The sequence below is a fragment of the Muscardinus avellanarius genome, assembly GCF_963383645.1.
Source record: "Muscardinus avellanarius genome assembly, chromosome: 9".
Taxonomy (NCBI): Eukaryota; Metazoa; Chordata; class Mammalia; order Rodentia; family Gliridae; genus Muscardinus; species Muscardinus avellanarius.
In genome coordinates this window covers 95427045-95449165 of record NC_137795.1, presented here as the reverse complement: position 1 = coordinate 95449165, position 22121 = coordinate 95427045, and the positions used below count along the sequence as shown (strand labels likewise).

General features: G+C 45.4%; 1 protein-coding gene across 1 annotated transcript in view; it reads left to right on the top strand.

The window, feature by feature from the left end:
* Window positions 1–6410, top strand: part of MTPN (myotrophin) — a gene marked incomplete at both ends in the record, with an annotated part of 38945 nt that extends 32535 nt beyond the window's left edge. The window contains one exon of the mRNA XM_080701072.1: window positions 6324–6410. Within this exon, the coding sequence (XP_080557198.1) occupies window positions 6324–6410 (87 nt within the window). The remainder of the gene's footprint in view (window positions 1–6323) is intronic.
* Between the last annotated feature and the right edge of the window lie 15711 nt (window positions 6411–22121).

Below are 22121 nucleotides of genomic sequence, written 5' to 3'. Positions count from 1 at the left end.
GAATTCAAATACATTTTTTTTTTTTTTGGCTCCAAAACCTTTATCTGTAATCAGTACTGTATAGCCAAGCAGTTAAATGAGAAAAAAATGTATGTAAGTCACTGTGGAAATGCCCAGCACGCATCATGAATTCTCAATAAATGCAAAGACTAGTCAGAGTTGATGTACTTAGAAAAAGGAAGAAAAGGCTGCAAGAAAAGGTTCCCTGAAAACAAATGAAAATAAATTTGTTTCAAGTTCAGATGAAACTTCTAAAACTGAGGATGTTCCACCTCATAAGTATTGTAACAGATTAATATCGGGATGTCTTTGAAAAGGAGTAATTTGCAGACTCATTTATACTTTACTCCATCCTCATCTTTTCATGATGAATTTTTATCTAAAACCTTTAAATGGTCTTTCTGTTCTTGCTAAAATGTGATTGTGCTAGAAGTGTTAAAATTGTATTTCACAAGGAGTGACAGAATTAAGTCCACCATTTTTTCTACAACTGAAAATAAACTGTAGTCACTGGGACCAAATAAGAAATGAAATGCAGTGTAAAATGTGTCTCGCTTCTCATATATGTTTATGGGTTTCGTTTGTTAGTTTTTGTTAGCGATTAATTGCAGTACTTGGAAAACTTTTGAAGTACCTGCCTGTTAAGAGTTAATTGAGGCTGTGAACGGGACGAGACAACAGCAACACTTAGCTCAACAGGTAAATTAAAGTTCTCCATTGTGTGGTCTCACCACGCAACGCATTGTGAGGAGACAGAATAGTGCAGATGAAGGATCCTGCCCATGCAGTTAGGAAGCCTCAATTTAAGACCTGATTCTAAACCTAATAACCAGTAAGTCATTGATATCTGGACTCGGTGGAATTAATAGCATCATACCTCAGGATTATCCTGAGCCTCAGAGATGGTAGGATTGACTCGTGCTTCTATTTTTAGTAGAGTACTTGCCATGCTGATGTGTTTGCATATGTTATTCCTTCCTCTGTCCTAGCTAGATTGTAAAAATCTGAGAAATAGCTTCTCATTTTTTTAGTGCACTCGAACAGTGATCAACGAACATTTCTGTGAAGGGCCAGATGGTAAATATTTTGGGCATTTTGGACCTTGTGGCCTCTGTCACAGCTTCTCCTATTTGCCACCATTGCACAAAAGCAGCCATTAACTACACGTAAATGAGTGAGCAGACTGAGCACCACTAAAATTTAATTTACCACAGACTACATCTGGCACTCGATAGAAGCTTAGTAAATATTTGCTGAATCTACTTGTGAATTGAATGTCTTTGAAAATATTCTCCAGTTTAAGAATACTCCATAGATGAGAGAATGCAACACATGTATACCATCTTACAAAGTTTTACATTTTCCTGTAAGAGGCACAAATAAGTAATTGTGACAAAAGGTTTCATAGGACACAGGATTTAGAATCAAAAGGCTTTTTATCATTTGCTGACTGATTTTGAACAAATTTCTTAATCTCTGAATTTAAGAACCCCTGTCTATAAAATGGAGTTAACAGTATGACTTCCTGTGGCTGCTCTGAGAAGAAACAAGATTTTGTGTCAGTAGTATTATGCTGAAAACTGCTACAGAAATCTAAGGGACATAGCATTCACTCTGCTTCATATTATATTAGATGCTGCAGAATATCCAGAAACTGTCTTTACTGTGTCTCCTGTATCAATGTGCAAATTAAGCATGAAATTGAATATGTTATGAAATCCTGCAGCACTAAATAATCATGCAATATATATAATTGTAGATATTTGGTAAAATAGTAAGCATTTCATTCTTGAAATGTTGGTGATTCCGTTTTCTGGGTATGTTAAGGATTGATGGTATGAAGTAGAATCGGGTGCTCTGAAGCAGGAAGTAGAGAGGTGGCCAGCAGGAGGTATGTTCTTGTTGCTTTGTGCCGTGTATCTTATCTTTCCCTCTGTCAGCTATTCATGAGCAGAGATAGCATGACTTGAGATTGTTCATTATACTTGGTTATCTAAAAGTGTGACTTTTTAATTACTTGTAGTGCCTTAAGACTTAGTTCCTAGAATGACAAATAGGCTTGTGCCATTTGAACTTGGCCATAGCAACTTTTCCTACTTCAGAAAACATTATCACCTAAATCACACTCTAAATATAGGCCAAATAGAAGCAGTAGTGAGAGTGCCACGGGGGTGAGTGAGCACGCGTGCAGCACACACAGGAGGGTAGGCAGAGAAATAGGACCCCAGGAGGTAGGCAGCGAGCAGAGTACACCTCCTTGTGCATGGCTTGTCTTCGCTCTCTTTTGCGAGGGTGCCATTAAAGGCTTGAGGAAGGTGAGCGGTATGGTTAGCCTTGCATGAGCACGATCTCTCAAACAGATGTACAGAGTGTGCATTGCATGGTGTGTGAGAAGTAAAAACAGATAGGAAACTATTGCATCCGAATGTCTTTACATGAAAATCCTGAAGCAACAGAGAAACAAAGACAAATAGGGAACCTTAGCCATGGTATGGTCTAAAGACTTGATAACCATGCAGGAAGTCCAGAAGAACTGGGATGATGAATGAAAAGGACCTTGAGCAAGTCGCGAAGGGTTCCAGAGACAAGAATCGTGGAGAATAGCAGCGAGTACAGGACAGTCATGGAGGAAAGGGAACAGGCAAGGGGAGAGTTGGTTCTGGAGGAAGGAACCGGGCTCGAAAGACAGGAAAATGTGGAGAATAACGTCTTGAGAGTGAGTGTTGGATTGGGGATGTGGCTGTCATGGTTCAGATACCATTAATGATGGTCGAAATTGGCATGTGCAGGACTTTAATGGCTTACCCAAAATGTTTCACAAGAGTAAAGGTCAGGCTGCAAACTGTCTGCCACACTCACGTTTTCCCCTTTTAGGGGAAGAAAACTCCAAGTTTCAGTTGCACAACATCCTAGCTAGTCTTTGTGTCTCAGCTTCCCTTGCAGAAAGTATGGCTGTGTCTTTTAAATTTGAGCTAAGGGATGTGCGCAGACAATGTCTTCCACTTTCAAATCACCACCTACAGTGTGGTGCTAATTGCTGTGGACTCCCCCCCTGCTGCCCCAGACTAGCAGGCTAGAAGCAGAAAGCAGAGTTGAGCCAGCTTCAGCCATCATGATGCAAAGAACCCAAAACTCCAAATGTCCTTCCAGGACAGAGCCAGTCCACCCTCCTTGGTACAGTTAGCACTAGACCATTTATGAGGAGTACATTGGGTGTAATTGAGTATGTTTTAGGCCTTCTTTGTTATAGCTGTATATCCTAACAGTAACCGATAGGTTCAAAAGTTTCTTATTTGTAAATGAATCCACAGGACTGGATACTCAGGTGCTCACTCTGGGTTCACCCCTTGATGTTGTCCTTTGTGAGGTCTGTGCAGGGTTGCAGTATTGGAACAACAAAGAGAAAACTCATCATAGTCCTCTGGGTACAATAATGCACAGTACTTATCTAGAAATGATTTAAGTAATATTTATTTTTAACTCTATAAATCAGCCAATAAACAAAACAGTTTTTACAAACCAGAAAAGAGCAGTTAATCTTAAAAATAGAAAAGCTTGGCAAGTTAGGTAGAGTGCATAATGGGAAATTAGATGAAGTATCATGTGAAGTTACTTTATAAGAGATGAGATATTGTCATAATTGATGGAATAATATAAAGAAACAAAATGGTATTTTAAGATGGTATTTTAAGAATAGTATTTAAGAATAGTATTTAATAGAATGGTATTTTAAGATAATATTTTAAGAATAAGAAAGTAAGGGTATAGGTGGTGGTGATGAACTATCCTTATCTGTGTATCAGGAAGTCAATGATAAATCTAATACAGATAGCTCGAATAGCTTGGAAATAATCACTGGAACTTAAAATGAGCACTTAAATATAATTAAGTGCTATAGTAACTGCATCATGTACCAGAAAAATCACTTTTTCCTAATATTCTTATCTATGTTGACAGAACTGGTTCATCTTTTTTAAAAGAACTAGTTTGGCTTTGTCACGTATATTTAAGTACTTTACCCTTTTTATGGTATTTTAAATGAAATGTTTTCTTAATTTCATTTAAAACATGAACATTAATTGTATCTGGTTTATAGAATTATAATTATGTTTTCTATATTAAGTTTTTTGTCATAAGTGAGTATTAAAATTGCAGAGAAAAGGGTAATTTTAAATTTTGAAATTATTTTATCATCTAAAAAAAATTTTTTTTTTTTTTTGGTGGTACTGGGGTTCGTGGAAGCCCTTCTACCTCCGGGCTACACTCCCAGACCTAATACTTTTTATTTGGAAATATGGTCTCTTAAGCCAGTGCAGCTGGCTTCGAACCTGGGCGATCCTCCTATCTCCGCCTCCCAGGCGCGGGGATTACAAGCGTGTGCCACCACACCCGGTGTCATCTAAATATTTTTTATTGCAAAAAAAGCAGACAGAAACTGACTCTGACAAGTAGAAAAAAACATTTTTGGAAAGATTTGGACTGATGGAATTCCTGAGGCTGGAGCACCTGGCCAAGAAGAGAAGGGAGCCGTGACTCTAGTCAAGACTCAGGAGAGAGCATCCTGCTTATGTTAAAACAAATGGCACCTTGACTAAAAGCCGTAAGATTCACAGCAGGGACAAAGGAGTCCCCATGATGAAATCAGGGTGTTGTTACCAAAAGAAGGGAAATAAACTCTGAAGGATAAAAAGCAGCAGAAGTTCACCACAGTATAAAACTTCTTACTTATGTAGAATTATAGTTTCAAATGATAGTTGTAAAAGGCAGCAGCCATCAAAACGAACAAAAATTCATTTGTTTGGAGTAATGATCCCAACATTGTCACTTAACCCATGATGCAAGAGTTCACTGCATAGAATTGAAATTTTCAGGCGCTGATCTCTCTCCCGCTTGACTGAGTTGCTTGTCCTCCGTGTAACAGTTAAATTTAGTTAGAAAATGAGACTTTCCTAGTGCCGTTGAGGAGGACCTTGTGGTAATTGAAGATGTCCCAGAATGCCTGCTGCCTCCTCCTCCTGGGATGGCTGATTGTGTTACTCAGCAAGACTGCCCAGCACTGCCTCATCCAGCAGGCCTGTGCCCTCGGCTCTGCCCACCTCCTCAGCTCGGTGCTCCGTGCTCCTCGGCCTCCCACGCCAGCCAGCCTTGTAGACTCTCCTGCTCCATTTTCTTTGATTCTCCAGTCCCTAACACAGTGTGTACACAGCAAACATCCAGCAAATATTTGTTGAAATAGATGGGTAGATTTGCCAATAAAAAGGAATTAAGACATTCCATATGGAGCCCCACATGTATGAAGTCATGCCCTTTTATGTTCAGGAACTAGTGAGAAATTCTGTAGATGAGAACATATATTTAACAGAGAGACCTGCAAGTTCAACTAGAAGTAGCCTCTAAAGGACCATTTACGTGACACCTAGACAAGTCTGTGAGCTTAGGAACTAACAGAAGAATGCATGAGAGTGGGCAAGGGGCGCTGGGTGGGCCGCTGAGGCTGTGTGGCGAATAAATAGTGGTCGCGGCTGGGCTAGTGAAGCTCACCCTCAGATGGGAAGGTGGTTTTTGCCTGTGGTAAATGAAAGGCTCAGACCTGGATTGAGAGCAAATTTGTCTATCTGCCAGGCAGGAGGCACTTTTCTAGGTGCTAGAATATAGGGGTGAGTGATAAAAACAGGAGTCTCTTTCCCATGGAGTCTCATTCTAGGAAGGGCAGACAGATAATACAGCAGAGACACAACAGTACATCTACACATCTCAAAACTAAAATGCCACGTTACAGATACAGTGCTCCAGGACACTGAAGATTTCCCCCTTACCAAGTCATTCCTGCTAAGTTAGTTGAGTCTCTAAAGTGACCAGTATTGTATAGTATTCTTAATGTATAAAATAGGTAGCCACTCTACAGAAAATGCTACAAAGAAGAAAAAAACAATTTCATCATAGGAATTCCTAATTTTTTCTACCAAAAAATGATTATCTTGTCTCCCATTTCATACTACACATACAGGGATATTTCTTAAAGCTTAATTGGGTAAGTATGCCATAATGTAAACAAAGGTGGCCATTGCCTGTGTTAATGTCAGGTTGCATTTGTAGCTTCTATTTCCTAGTGCCTAGAAGAGAATCATACAGCATATTTATGAGCTTAACTCGTAATCTTGCCACTTGTTCGTTGTTTATTTTTCTGGAGGGCAGTGAACTCCATTAGGAGGGGAATTTTTCATTCTCAGTATAAACACTAGGCTGTGCCACTCTCTCCTCTTAGCTCTCCTCTCCTCGTGTTGGTTCGGCTGATGATGCAGGCCCTTTCCTCTCTTTTCCAGGGTGCTGATAAGACTGTGAAAGGTCCAGATGGACTGACCGCCCTTGAAGCCACTGACAACCAGGCAATCAAAGCTCTTCTCCAGTGATGGGTGACGGACTGATAACTCGGGAAGAATGACTCTCCTGTGGCCTCACACTGCTGCCTGTCTGTCTGTCACTCTATCTGCCAGCTTCTTCAGCTAATACCTTAAGAGGGGTGAGGGGAGAGAGAAATTCATAACAAATCAAACTACCAGAAAACAAAGCAAACAAACAAAAACTAATGTTTTGGAGGAGGGGAAAAACCTGTGATCAGGCCTTTACTGGGATTCCTGATCGAGCCAGCCTCTTTTCTATTTCTAATAAAATACACAGCTTATACCCAAGAGAGAGCAAAGACACAACGTGCCAGGGACGTTTGACCTTTTCAGCTCCCTATCTAATTCATTAATTAGATTGTGTTGAAGGTCTGATTATACAAAGGCCAATTCTTATTTGGTAGCCCTAACTGTGAGCAGTAGTGGCTGCTGCGATGTAAACTTAGGGTGCTGAGATAAGCAATTAGCTCCAGCCTTCTGCCTTAAGAATGCACTCTCCTGGGGTTCCTGGCACAGTTAAGAGCGCTGCCTGTGGTTGTGACCAGATCTTTCCCCCGCGACTTTAAGCTTATGGGAAAGCTCAGTTAAGGTGAGGAGGGGCGCACTCCTAAATTGCTGGGTAACTGAACTTTGGATTTTCTCTCCCCTTCAATGAGGATTTCATGTCTCCTTAGATAAAACTGACTAGTTTTATTTATAAAATCTTAAATTTTAGAAGTCTAAAGGAGGAATCATTCCAGTATGCATATTTTTTTCTCCTCTAGAGTCAGACATTTATGTAACATTGAAACACTTTTCAAACTCCTGCTGGTAGTAAAAGGGGATTAAAAATAGAACCATAGCCATAAGCTTGTTAGTATCATATAAAGAGAGAGCAGTTGTCTTCGTGCCTGTGGATTTCTTCATCTGCTATTTGGACGCCGCGACCTCAATTATGTTTGGAGAATCAGGAGCATTCTTTGGAACGTCTCTTAGCCCCATCTTCCATGCTGATTACTTAGTGTACCAAAGCGATCATGGGGTGAGGTTTGCAGTTTGAACAAATTTCAAAAATAGGCTTGTTACCAGGTTTCCTTGAGTTGTTGATAGACTTCTGTTGAACATATGCCAACCCACCTGCATAATACAGTTTAATTTCTGTCTAAAATATCATGCGCTGCATCAGGTGTGACAATTTAAGAATTTATTCTGTGTTCTTAGAATACAGTGCCCTGAAATGGTGTTCTTATGAACTGCAGAAAATTTAGACACTTCTCCAAATGTTTGCTTCATGAGCAGTAAAATTAATTGAATCATATAACCTTAAATTTGATATCTTGCATATTAAGATTTCTTTGACTTGCCATCCATATAACTTACTGAAAATATTAGGGTTTTTCCCTTAGCCAAATCATGCAATAATTGAATGTACCTCAAATTTTTAAAGGAGGGTGGGTTAGGGACTTATTTTCAGATTGCGGATAATAAAGAACTAATGATTTTTTAAGGCAGTGTAGCATTCTACAGCAGGGTTAAGCTATTATCAAGAACAGCCTAACAACAGTTCTGTTGATGAGTTGCTGGTTGGTTGGCGCGTGTGTGTGTGTGAGTGTGTGTGTGTGTGTGTCTGTCTGTTTGTCTGTCTCCGTCCCCACGAACCCTTTTTTTAATCCTGTGGCTTTTTCACTTTCAACTAATCTAACCCTGTAATTTTCCTATGTCCAAGAAAACAATCACACAGTAGTGGTTTAAACACTTTGATATATCGGGCTAATTCTGCTGTCTTGCTGTGGCCTGTTAGAGTGGACTTCTTGCCTGGAAGTGGAGGGTGCTCTGTCAGTCTGACTGTCTGCGTGATGCCGAGGGTGTTCTCCGCACTGTCGCCCTTGTTTCAACGTGGGCTGTCCTCGTTGGCTCTCGTGGTGCGTTGCCGTCGCCCTGCGCCCTCGTGCTGTTGAAACCACGTGCTCCTTGGTACCGTTTACCCTGGTGTTCTTTGTCATGTAGTAGAGGCTATTTTGCCTTCCCTCTTCTTTCTTAGCCATTTTGTAAACCCCATAATTATGAAGCAATTGCTTGAGAAATAACATATAAACATAGAATAGAGTAGACTAACTAACCAAGATGGTTTACAATTTCTTTTTTTAAAAGCTAGGTTATTTATAATATATTTCTGACCACTTGGCGGAGAAATTCACAATACTTTATGTTCATATTCTGAGGAAAAGAAGCTAAAACTATGCTTTTTTGGTACTACATGCATTAGCAAAAGGTTAAGTAGGTTTTGTTCTCCACTGAAGTATATTTAACATCTCAGAAAAAAAAAATCTTGCATGTTCTGTAGTTTTGTATTAAATCAGTCATTTCGTATGCACTATATCAAGTAAAAACAGGTGGTTTGCCTGTTTACTGCAGTGTACTAACATTCCCCAGCAGCTTCAGACCGGCATCTGTAGGCTTAGAGTTCAAGCACAGCACCTGAGTGTCCCAGGTCATTCTTCTCTGCGCGGGGCATGGGAGGAGGAGGAAGATGGGCGCCGTGTGGAAGCTGCCGACAATAGGCCCTTGTTCACTGGTTTCTTTCCCCAAATAATGAACTTTAAATCTATATGTACCTTTTTGATTTTTTTCCTAACACATCAACTGAGCTGCTGTTTTCTTCATGCAATATTGTGTACTCAGTTGTGTATAGAAGAAGCTGGTAAGAGTGCCCTCCTACATAAATAAGCAATTGCAGTGTTTTGCATGCAAATTTTAAAAAATTTAAGTTGTCCTGATTCTATTTTGTAAATGGAGAAACAATCATATCTTTCTAAGCAGTAATGGAGGAAGACTAGTGCTTTGTGCATTTTGATATATTTGAGTTCATTTTTCCACAATGTCATACTTTTGACACAATTGGTTTTCTCATAAGTATTCTAGTTCATGTATATCCGAATGCTAAATAATACTGTGTTTAAGTTTTGTGTTGCAAGAACAAATGGAATAAACTTGAATTGTGCTACAGCTCGCACGTCAGCAGTGTTTTTCTCCCTGCCTCCGGAGTTCCTGTCACTTCCTTTTCCAGTCTGTCTACAACTATACCAGACCTTGGTTGACTCAGACTTTCAGTGAACCTTGTTTTATTATACTCCCAGAGGGAAAAAAAAGTAGAGAGAAAAACAGATTAAGTTGAAATAAACCATAATAGTGATTGAAAAAATTTTTATCAGTCTCCTGATAGAAACTTTTTCAGTGTGAATGTTCAGTAACCTCTTGTTTGACTAGGAACATGGTGTAGCCAGTGGAGCACCAGTATTTGTATAGGTGTTAGAGAAAACAGTGGCCAGCAGCTCGCCCCTGGCTCGTTTAAGTTGCTACACATAACTTAGAAGTCTGCATTTCCCGCATTCATAACCACCGGCATTTTTAAGGGTGTACTTTTCATAATGAATGACCACTTTGAACCTCAAAACTGAACAAGATTATAACAAATTAGTTTGATTCTGTTGTAATCGTGTCAGCACCAGCACACTGGTGGGTAGTTTACTTTGAATTGTTCCTTCACTGATAGAAAAACTCTGCGCCAGTGCTGAGCTGAGCTAGAGCACTGCCGCCTTGCACCCTGTTGACTGGAGTACTAATGGGTAGAGTAGCCTGCCTGGTGTTATGTAGGCACGTTCACAGAAAACTTAAGTAAGTTCTCGTTTTAAGAATTGGGGCCCATAAAGAAGGAGGTTCAGTCTTGAAAAGAGCCTGTTTAGATAATGACTGGGGAGGGACATGTGGATGTGAAGAGATTCTGCGGTGCTTAGAGAACAAGTAGCGCAGAACTTTGTTGTGACGTGGCGCGGCACACCAGACCGCTGCATTTTTCTTTTTCTTTTTTTCTTTCCTTTTTTTTTTTTTTTGTCTCTTCCTTTCTACAGGGTAAATGAACTTTAAAATGTGGTCCCTGGACCAGCAATAGAAATGGGAATTTGGGGGCCTCAACTGAGATGACTGACTCAAACTCTGGAGTGTGGTCTAGCAGTCTCTGTCGTGCAAGACCTCCGGGTGCCTGAGGCACACTGGAGTGGAAGGACCACTTTGAGAAGCCGGAAGGAGAGTCAAAAGCCTATAGTTAGGGGATTTTCAGGCATGGCTTCTTAGCAGGAAAGAACACAGGAGGCTTTAACATATGAAACAGCAAAAACAGCCGAGTTTTGCTGCTGTGGACACCCAAGAAAACCTTAAGATGAGCTTCAGAGTTCTCTGACCAAAAGAAGTAAGGATAAGATAGAACCTTGGTCCTAAAGAGACAACATGGTAACAATGAGCATTGTTAGGGAGCTTTCTTTCTCGTGTCTTAGCAAATGCGGACCACGAAATCCAGGGTCCACAGCAACACAGGGCTGAATTCCTCAGACCTGAGCCTTACTCATGTGTTCCCCTGAATTCCCAAAGGAAAGGGAGGATCTCAAAGAATTCTAGGTCACGGAGTGCAGTCAGTCCCCTTGTGTTTCCTGTGCTGTGGGTCAGAGCAGCAGGGCTGTTCCTGTCACCCCGCTGTGAGCCTGCTGGCCTGCACAGCAGGAGGCCCCGGCAGGCCTGGTGCACTGTGGAGGTAGCCCCTTCCCTGTAGAGACCTGCCCAGAGCTCTGGAACAAAGGGCGTGTCTCCACTCTGCAAGCCAGCCCCTTCCTCCAGCTGTCTTCTTACTGGGTGTCTTCCTCACCCAATTATCTCCTCCAAATTCTAGAACTTAACACATCACCGTAGGTATTAATCTCCAAAGCTTTTATTTCACAGAAATAGAAAAATTTTTTGAACAACTTTAACACACGATAGACATTCTCTGTTATTTATCCTGAACTACCGATGTTAAACAGCATAACTCGGGTGCTGCTTTCAGTCAGTAAATCTTGCCCAAGACAGGCTATTAGAACTATGAGGTTGAGTGTCAGTACCCCAGCCGTTAGCCAAGGGACCTCCTGAGTACTGCTGGTCATGCAAATCCACATCAGTGAGGTGAAGACAAACGCCAGTCATGACGACTGAGGAAATGCTGACCACGGGGTCAAATACAGGGCACTTTAAACCACTGTGGTGTACACCAAGCACAGCTGTAAACGGCACAACAAAGCAGAGGAGTCTGGCCACCCTAGCAACCTCTGTGCACTCAGCCACTGCCGCAGCACGGACAGCCTTATTTACAGGCGGAGAGGACAGTGGGTCACAGGTCTGGCAACATTCATAGCAACTGCATCTTGTCACATACAGAAATAACACATAGACAAGTCCTAGCCACTGGACACTACTAGATAGATTTTTAAAAAATTTTAAAGCTATCACTTTCTAAAATTTTGCTAATGAACCTGAAAATGAATTAAGATATTATATACCCTATGTCCTCTTCCTAATACCTAGTCCCATTATATATATGCACAGCCCCTGCAGCAGGCTGCCATATCTGTCACAGCTACTTGGACTTGCTACTCAAACTTCAGCAGGCTCGAAAGTACTCAGATCTAAATCAATTTGTGTTGATTTTTCAATGAAAAGTCCTTGAAATTACACCACAACACAGTGAACCTGGGAATTGTCATAGACCTGTTCATCATCACTTAGAGTCTTAATGACATTCTAATGCTTATTTCACCATTTTAACACCATTTATCATCATCTGAGCACCATTCTAAGTATTTTATGTGCACTGACTCATTTGTTCTCCGTACCTCTGAGTCAGGACTGTTGTCCTGTCCATCCTGTTTCCAGATAAGACAAGAGCTCAAAGCTGCTGAGTGGCTTGTCTGTGGTCACACACTGCTGCGTGACAGCCAGCAGACTGGCTCTAAAGCTCGTGCCCTTCCTATCTGTATTCCATTCCCTTTCCAATACAGTATGGATCCACCGCATAATACCATCTGTGAACACAGCTTTAAGACACTTGGAAATATATATAATTTTAAACCACGAGATTAAAAATATTATGTAACATGAACACTGATCAATTTCTTTCCATGAAGAAATCAAATTCTATAATAAAATGACATTTAATTTCCAAGTTGGAGAAGTAGCACTCCTTGAGTATAACAGCATTTTGGGGCAGTTTAGAAAACTGATTAACCAAAAATTGGCAAACAAAGGCCACATCTTTGTAAATAAAGTATCAGAATGCAGCCATGCCAACACATTTGGATATCTCAGACTACTACCGTACTCGAACACTGAGTTGAATAGTTGCAACAGAGACTGCTTCATGAAAGCTAAAATATTTATTATCTGACCTTTCACAGAAAAAGTTGGTCAACCCCAGATATGGGTGCTTAGGTGACAGGTTGAAAAGTATTCTCCAGGATTGGCTGACTCCTTCCTTTTTTTTTTTTTTTTTTTTTTTTCAATACTGGGGATGGAACCCAGGGGCATTCTACCTCCAAGCTACACCCCCTGCCCTATGTTTTATTCTTTATTTTGAGACAGGGTCTAGTAAGACCCTGTTTGAAAAGTTCCAAAGGCCCTCACTAAGTAGTAGCTGAGGCTGTCTTCAAACCATGATCCTCCTCTCTCAGCCTCCCGAATGCTGGGATTACAAGTGTGCGCCACCACGCCCGGCTGACTCCTTCCTTTTTACAGAAAAGTTAGCAAAGTTATGAGCAAGAGAAAAAGTTAGTTGAAGCAAGTGGAAAGCCCAGCTCATAAATAACATGCCTCTCCACATCTGGGGAGATTGTGGGCAGCAGTGACCCGCAGTGGATCATGCCTCTCCGTGTCCTTGTGCAATTCTCTCCCACAATGACTTGACTCTTGAGTTTGGCTGTGGGACTTGCTTGGCCACAACCTGGCTGTCAAACATGAAATCAACAGAAACTTGACGAGGGCTTCCTTTTGGGGGCTTGCCCTCTGGGATCTCAGCAGGAAAAGAAGTCTAGAGTCCTACATCAGGAGAATTGGGGTGTCCCTGCCAGCAGCCCCAGGTAGCTGCCAGACAGGAGCGGGGCCATAACTGTAGTTGTGAGCGACCCCGAGGCAACCAGGAGCCACACCAGACAGACTCACTCCAAGGTGCAGAATTCCTGCAAAAGGAGAAGGGCGCTGGTATTGAGCCCCCAGACACTGGGGTGGTTTACAATGTAGCAATAATAGATACGGATCCAGCCCCTTGGCCAAAGGGCATCTCCTGATGAAGCGTCAAGAGCATCACTAAGAGATAAGAAGACATGTCTAAATATCAAAAGGAGAAAAATGGTACCTGTGGGATGCCAAGCAGATACCATTCAGGACAGAATTTCCTGGTTTAAAAAAATCTTGAAGGAAAGAAAAATTGGTTAAAAAACAACAACAAAAAAAAACCCTTCATCTTTTGGTCTTTTGTCTAGGAAAGGGGAAAGGTAGATACTGTAAATAACAAATACCCATGTTTCTAGAGTCCTTTTTATCCCCTTCTATCTGGCCAGACAGAAAAAGTCACATCTTCGTAGGTGATAAGTTGGGTCCTGTACTCATGTGACTTTGTGTCACATGACCTCTGCAGGGCAAGGGAGGGGCTGAAACCCCTGCGAGAATTGGGCGTTTCCGTGAGTAAACCCCCATCTCGCGAGATGCATACCTTGAAAAGGAGAGCCCGCGTCCTCAAGCTTCAGACAGGTGCGCGGGCCCCACGGTGCCTCGCCCTGATCCCCGGGAGAGCCGTGCCATTAAAACTTTACATGCTATGTGTACCGGACCTCTCGTGTTTTTCACACTCCGCCATACTTACATTATTTTTATTTTACTCGCATTACTTTTTTATTTTACTTATCATTTGGTGCCGAACCGGGAGAACTCTTGGGTCCCTCCCCATTTTTTTCTTTTTTTTTTTCTTTTTTTTTCCTTTTTTCTCTTTTTATTTTTACTCTCTTTTTGAGCCCCGGACTCTCCGACCCGCCAGCAGCTCGACTGTGAGGTCCCACACCAGCGCTCCGCTTACAGGCGTTGCTTCTGCCACTGCCGCCGCTGCCGCCCCGTGCCTGCCCGGACAGTAAGCCTTCTTCCCCAGCTCCACGCTCTCCAGGAGAGCCGGCAGCCTTCTTCCCGCCCCAGGCTCTGCTGAGAGTCCACGGCCATCTTTCCAGCCCCGAGCTCTGCTGAGAGCCGGTGGCCATCTTTCCGGCCCCGAGCTCTGCTGAGAGCCGGTGGCCATCTTTCCAGCCCTGAGCTCTGCTGAGAGCTCGCGGCCTTCTTTTCGGCCCCACGCTCTGCTGAGAGCCGGTGGCCATCTTTCTGATCCCGCGCTCTGCTGAGAGTCTGCGGCCATCTTTCCAGCCCTGCGCTCTGCTGAGAGCCGGTGGCCATCTTTTCCCACCCACGTGCTCTCTTCTGGAGCGCCGACGGCCATCTTCCACTGCCACGGCGGCCGCGGCCATCACTGCCGGGGCGTGCAGGTTCCGCCAGCTGCCAGGCTGCTAGTTCCACCCGCCCAGAGCCAGGCTCCTTGGGTGATGCTGGCACCTGCTCTGCCTGCCGACCTCCTGCACGGGCCAGGACCGCTGCCTGCTGCTTGGACCTCCTAAAACCGCCGTTCCAGCTCGGCGCTCCGGTCACCGCCGGGACCTCTGGCCGGTTTGCCCCGCCCGCCCCGAGCCAGGCTCATTGGGCGGCGCACAGCCGGCTTCGGTGTCCGCCACAGTCACCCGCGCCAGGCATATCTCTACTCGCTGCTGCTGCTCCGTTTCGCCCGCCCAAGCCAGGCTCACTGGCGGTGCTCCTCGGGGCCCAGCCTCAGCGACTGCCGCATGCCTGGAAGCCATTTTGTCTCCACGCCGCAAACCCGGCAAGCCATGCCGCCTGCGTGCCACCGTTTGATCCTGCCTGCGCCAGCCGCCAGTGCCATCCACACCAGCCACCAGCATCTGCGTGCCCCAGCTCCACCGCGCCCCCATCAGCTTCTCAGCGCTTCTGTCGCAGCCAGCACTGGCTGGCAACGCTTCACTCCGGTAAACTGCCTCCTTCCCTTGGTTAGCGGGTTCCGGACTTGGGTCTTCCGGTCCATTGGGACCCCAAAATCCAAGCGCTTGGTGACCCATTGTCCCCCAGTCCACTGGGACCACCCTCCGGATGACCAGGTCATCCTCCGGTTTTGAGAAGGGATGGAGATGTTCTTCCCTATCTCTTAACCTCCGTTTCTGAACGATTGAGCAGGGAAATCAGGGACGCCCACTTTCTGTTCTTCGTTTCTGCCCGCGAACCAATTATGGGAAGTCAAACCTTTATACTAGCAGATGCCCTGAGAGCCTATCTGCCTTGATACGAGTTGGGAAATGGGTTGCGGTGGCCCAGGAGTAGTTAGGAACTTTTCTAAGCGGTCTGATATCCCTCCAAATGTTCTCCCCTATCAGCTGCCATTTATTTTCCCACCAACCGCCATTTTGTGATGGCGCGCAGTTGCTGCCTGGTGACGTCACAGTCGCCATCTTGGCCCCCACCAGACTGCAATTTTGTTGGGCGGCTGCCTGGCCGCTCCACACGGTCCTAAACGCGCTCGGCTTCTGGCTCCCTTTCCGACCCGCTTGGGAACGCCCTAGGTGCTACGGGAAACGCCGGGGCCAGGCCAGGGCTGGGGCGACACCCTCTATCTGTCCATGGGGAGTCTGCGTTGCCATTCTTGCCGGACACCCGCCCCGGGACACGCTCTTTGTGTGTGAATGTAGGTCCATCACAGCTGACAGAACCTTAACATGGCATCTAAAGTTTTAATTCCATAGAGAAACAGGCGGAGATGGAGCGTACACTCTGACTTTGCCAAAAAGCAGATCCCTGGTAGCTGCCCTTCAACTGGCCGTGGCGGCTCAGCCCTCTGGAGCGCCACCTAGGTGTGGAGGACTGCAACGACGACTACCTCTAGGAGCCTGCCTGAAGTGGGGCAAAGCCACGCCCACCAATCAGACTGTGCCCGGCGTGTGGCCAGGAGGGCCACTGGAACAGTGCCTTTGGAAAAGGATGAGCCCCAGGTGCCTCAACACAGGGGGAGCACCTTTCCAGACCAGGCCCCGCCGCTGGCCCTACTCAGCCTGGCTGAAGACTGATGGCTCCTGGATCCCTCAACCTCCAACCTCTTTGCCAGCTCAGGGTAGCTCTCCAGGTACTGAGTAAGCCAGTCTCCTTTTTGGTCACCTGCTCAATCTCATGATTTGTTGTTTTCTTTTTCTTTAATAGCCCTTGCCTGTTCAAGCCTCCTCAAGCACATAACACTAAGCTGTCCAGGGTAACCTCCAATTCGCACTGCAGCTATGCACCCACCTGAACCCCCTTCTGGGGGACTGAACTCCCGACTCCTCCCGGCCTGGGGCCCCTGACGACGCCCCTTGACAGCAGGAAGAAGCTAGATTGTCCAATCATCATCCGTTATCCCTACCATCAAAAGGCCGGGATGATAAGTTGGGTCCTGCACTCATGTGACTTTGTGTCACATGACCTCTGCAGGGCAAGGGAGGGGCTGAAACCCCCGCGAGAATTAGGCGTTCCCGAGAGTAAACCCCCATCTCGCAAGATGCATACCTTGAAAAGGAGAGCCCGCGTCCTCAAGCTTCGGACAGGCGCGCGGGCCCCACGGTGCCTCGCCCTGATCCCCGGGAGAGCCGTGCCATTAAAACTTTACATGCCATGTGTACCGGAACTCTCTCGTGTTTTTCAAACTCCGCCGTACTCACATTATTTTTATTTTACTCGCATTAATTTTTTATTTTACTTATCAGTAGGTTTCTTTTTGCTTGCTGGAAGATTCAGAGGCTAGTGGGGACTTGCTGGGAGGAGCCAAATAACTGCCAAGCTGGGACATTAAGGCAAAATATAATAACATGGGGAAAAGATCACAACTTTATGTAACATGGGGATAAAAAGGTTTCAAGGGCCAAGACGCTCACCTGGTTGTCCCACACTAACCACCGGCCTAACCGGCACTGGCCCTTGTCTGTCCAGCAGGGTGTGGGCGTGAGGGCTGCGTGGAGTGGCGGCACAGCGTGCGGTATATCCCGCTGAAAGTTCTTCCCTCCTGCAGCATCACTCTTGACTAAGACCTTTGGAATCATTTCAAAACAGCCTCCTTGAGCACCATGCGAGCCCACAGCAGCCCCAGAAACTTCCAAGTACAGGAACAAGAAAAGGGGAGGGGGGGAGGGAAGACATGGCTGCATGGAATATACATAATGAAACCAAAATACCCCGACTAGATGCCCGGAGAATGCAGCTACAAAAAGAGCTTAGGCCAGCTCCCAGTGGATTTAATGGAGGGTGAGGACATCTGATTTGTCGGGGGGTGGGGGGTACTGGGGATGAACCCAGGGGCACTCTACCTCTGAGCTATACCCCCAGCCCTATTTTTTATTCTTTATTTTGAAACAGGGTCTCACTGAGTTGCAAAGGGCCTCACTAAGTAGTAGCTGAGGCTGTTAGTAAAGCCGGATCCAACTGTCTCAGCCTCGCAAATGCTGGGATCACAAGCGATTTTTAAATTGTGAATCATTCATTCATTCAACAAATAGTGCCTATGCATGGGGCACTGTTTCGGACACTGTATAGACAGAAGACAAAACACTACTGACACGTCTCCTGCCCAAACAGGGCTCATTTCTTAGTGGAAAAGGGGAGAAATCCCACTCATAAATTAAATACAAGTCCTGATGTGTGCTGAGATGGGATACACACACAGGGCTGGAAAGCACAGCCGGGCGGCCAAGAGGAGCCTCGTGCTCTCGGCGGGCAAGCGGGCGGCTCAGGTGTGCGGCTGCTGGCACGCAGCACTCAGGCTCGGGACCCGCAGCTCCCAGCGCACAGACTTTGACCACATTGTAGATCACAGGGTTATAATATCGACAGACCGATACACAAGAGGATAGGTGGCCACAGCAATGGCTCTGAGGCCAGAGTAGAGGCTGAGCAGGTCCTTCCAAGGGGGCTGGCCCGCCCATCCCCCCTCCAACTAATGACCTGCATGCAGCCAGGCAGGAGGGAAGCCCTGGGGCGGGCGAGCAGCAAGTCCCCACCCTGATGGGCTCCGCTCCCAAGCTCCTTAGGTAGATGGTCCTAACGGGACCACTTAGGAGACAGGAGGCCAGCAGCGCAGCTCTCTGTGGGGACACCTCCAGATGCAGGGAGAGCGCGACTAGGGTCTCACGTGGATGGGGGCATGGTCCCCAGGCTCCCAGGCTTTATCCACAAAGGAGGCTGTAATTTCCACTAAGCACAGAGAGCATGGAGACTTTCTCTTTCTCTCTCTCTTTCTCTCTCTCTCTCTCTCTCTCTCTCTCTCTCTCTCTCTCTCTCTCTCTCCTCTCTCTCTCTCCTCTCTCTCTCTTCTCTCTCTCGCTGTCTCTCTGTCTCTCTCTGTCTCTCTCGCGCTCTCTTTCTGTCTCTCTCTGTCTCTCTCTCTGTCTCTCGCTGTCTCTCTGTCTCTCTCGCGCGCTCTCTCTCTGTCTCCCTCTCTCTGTTCTCTTTCTGTGTTCTCTCCCTCTCTCTGTGTATGTGTGTTCTCTCTCTCCTTTCTGAATATACCATTGCATAAATCCTATACTTCATCTTGTTTCAGTAGCTGTGAGTTTAAATCTCGTTTTCTGCCATTATTAGCGACTCTTCCCATAATGATAAAAAAAAAAAAAAGTAAAGTCTGAACAGCTGCCATCCAGTAGCCACAGGCAGCAGAGCCGAGTGCCCGGGGGACCTTGCTGCGGTTTGATGGTGTGGGGAAGACAGGACCCATCTCAGGCATAGCAAACCAAACACAATGTTTTGGTTTTATGACGCAAGTAGATTGTGTGTGTCACGGGGGATGGAACCCAGAGGCATTATACCTTTTTATATTTTATTTTGAAATGTGGTCTCGCTAGGTTGTTGTGTCTTGCTAAATTGCTGATACTATCCTCAAACCTGGGATCTTCCTTTCTCAGCCTCCCAAGTATAGGAATTATGGGCATGTGCCACCATACCCACCTAAGTAGGCTACCTTTGAAGAGTTTAAATTCTTCCTCTCAGAAGCTCCAGAAGCTTCAAAGAGTCTGAATTTAAAAGGTCTAAATGGTTGAACGTTTGAGAAGTTTGGTTTGTTTTTTAATCTAATGTCTTTCAAACAAAACAATTTTATTTTCTTGGAATGTATTTCCGTTTTCCTAAGAAGTTCGGTATTTTTATTTTTATTTTATTTTATTTTATCTTTTTGGTGGTACTGAGAGTGGAACCCAGGGGCTTTTCTACCTCCAGGCTATCCTCCCAGACCTATTTTATTATTTGGAAACAGGGTCTCACTAAGTTGCTGAGAGCCTCACTCAGTAGCTGAGGCTGGCTTCAAGCCTGTGAGATCCTCCTGTCTCAGCCCCCAAGCGCAGGGATTACAAGCGTGCGCCGCCACGCCCGGCCGCTATTTTTTTATTATGTGAGTCAATGACTCGCATATGAGACGCGTCACAATGAGACATGACTTAATGTGCCTGCCCCCAGAACCAAAAAAAAAAAAAAAAAAAGATTATGAAATGATCTGTCTCAGCCTCCCAAACTGCTCAGCACTTTGTACTGTGGCAGGAGGATCGCAGGTTTGAGGCCAACCTCAGCAACTTAGTGACACCTTGTTTCAAAATATAAATAATAAAATGGGCTGGAGTTATAGCTCAGAAGAGGTAGAACCTCCTAGGTGTAAAACTACTCCCTGCCCCCCCAAAAAATCTGTTGGATAAAAGGAAGGCATGTGTATAGATCATTATTTTTCTCTTGCCCGAGTTGTTTATTTGGGTTCAAGATTGCCTGTGCTTCCTACCCTATTTAGAGTTTTGCCATGAATCAACTTCACAATCTTTCTACCAAAGATCATGTCTGTATTTAGACTCTTTTCTCTTTGAAGTTGTCTGCTTGTGCAGAAGAAAGGAACGTCTGCTCTCCTAAGCCTCCGTGCTAATTATGTCAAAGGGGAGGGTGTGGAGGCAGATTCCAAATATAGGCTGCCGGGCTTCGGGAGCTGGGGCTGGCAACCGCTGCACACAAGCACTTCCGCTTGCCCCCGTGTTGGGCTGGCCCTTGCACACGCTGAGACACAAGTGCTTAGCACACAATTGTCCATCCTAGACAAACTTGTCTAGTTTGTGTGGTGGGGGGAGGTTACTGAGGTTTAAACTCAGGGATCTCCTACCTCTAGTCTTTCTGGGGTTTTTTTTGTTGTTTTTTTTTTTGTTGTTTTGTTTTGTTTGTTTGTTTGTTTGTTTGTTTTGGTGGTACTGGGGTTCCTGGAAGCCCTTCTACCTCGGGGCTACACTCCCAGACCTATTTTTACATTTTCATTTTGGAAACAGGGTCTCCTAAGCCAGCGCGCGGCTGGCTTCGAACCTGCGCGATCCTCCTGTCTCCGCCTCCCAAGCGCGGGGATTACAAGCGTGCGCCACCACGCCCGGCTAGTCTTTCTGTTTTGAAACAGGGTTTCACTAAGCTGCTGAGGACCTCGCCAAGTTGCTGAGGCTAGCCTTGAACCTGAGACCCTTCCTCCTGTCTCAGTCTTGCAAGTACTAGGGTTATGAGCATGTGCCACCGGGCCTGACTTTGTCTAACTTTTTTATGCTCATAGTTGGCTGAGTTATGAAGAGTTTCTGGGATGCCCAGACACAATTCTTGCTTCCTTGAATCTGTAAATAAATCCATCTATTGAAAATGGATCAAAAAGGTCCATTGCCAGCCCTGATGAAGCTTACCAGGGCTGATAAGGGACAGCTAAGGCCATCCAGGCCTCCGCAAAGTGAGACGCACAGGCAAGCCCAATTTCAACTAGATATACAAAGGGACTAACAAGAAGTCAGCAAGAAGAAAGCTCGGAGAACCTTGATATCACACTTACAGGGAGCACGAAAAGTTACGAAGAGCTGGGTACAGTGGCACACGCCTGGAGTCCCAGTACTTGAGAGGCTAAAACAGAAGGCTTGTAGGGCCAAGGCTAGCCTCAGCGAACTGCGGGGACCCTCAGCAACTTAGCAAGACCCTATTTCAAAATAAAAAGAGTTGGGAGTGTAGCTCAGAGGTAGAACTTCCCTGACTTCAACCCCCAGAACCAAAAAAAAAAAAAAAGATTATGAAATGATCTCAGGATGTTTACAGACAATCTGTCTCGAGAAAGCACTTGTACTGGGTTTTAGGAAATGTAAAAGCAGCTTATTTCCTATCCCAGGTGTTCATTCTAGAAGTGTGAGGGTGTGAACACGAGTATCCTGAAATGCGGATGTTAGGCCGACCTCGAGAACCTTCTGCATGCATCCCAGCTCCAAGACACTCCAGTCTCATCCTCCAGGACACTGATCGTGCCCATGGGAAAAGCCCACCATGCGTCAACTGCACACGCTCAGTGCGTCTCGGTACAAGTCTCACCCCCATGGGAGAGAGAAGTTGTGCAGGATAGTGAGTTCTGAACACTGATGCTCAGTGTCGAAACCAGAAACGGACACCCGAGAGCCAGGCCAGGGCACCGGCAGCGACCCAAAGGCTCCTCCCTGACCTTGACTGTCGCCTCCAAGCCTGCTCCCAAGTTCTGAGCCCTTCGTGCCCACTCACCCACCCAAAGAGAACAGTTCCTTCTTTCCAAATGCCAAGCTTCCTAAAATTAATTGCTCGAATATATGTCATTGTATTCTTTTAGTCCCATATATTTAAAAGCTACCTTTCACTTGTGGCTTCTCTTTTAGTTTCCTCTCCTGCAGTTATTTCTTCCATGAAAAGCCCCATGCAAGATGGCACATGCCTGTAATCCTGGTACTGGGGAGGCTGAGACAGGAGAATCATAGG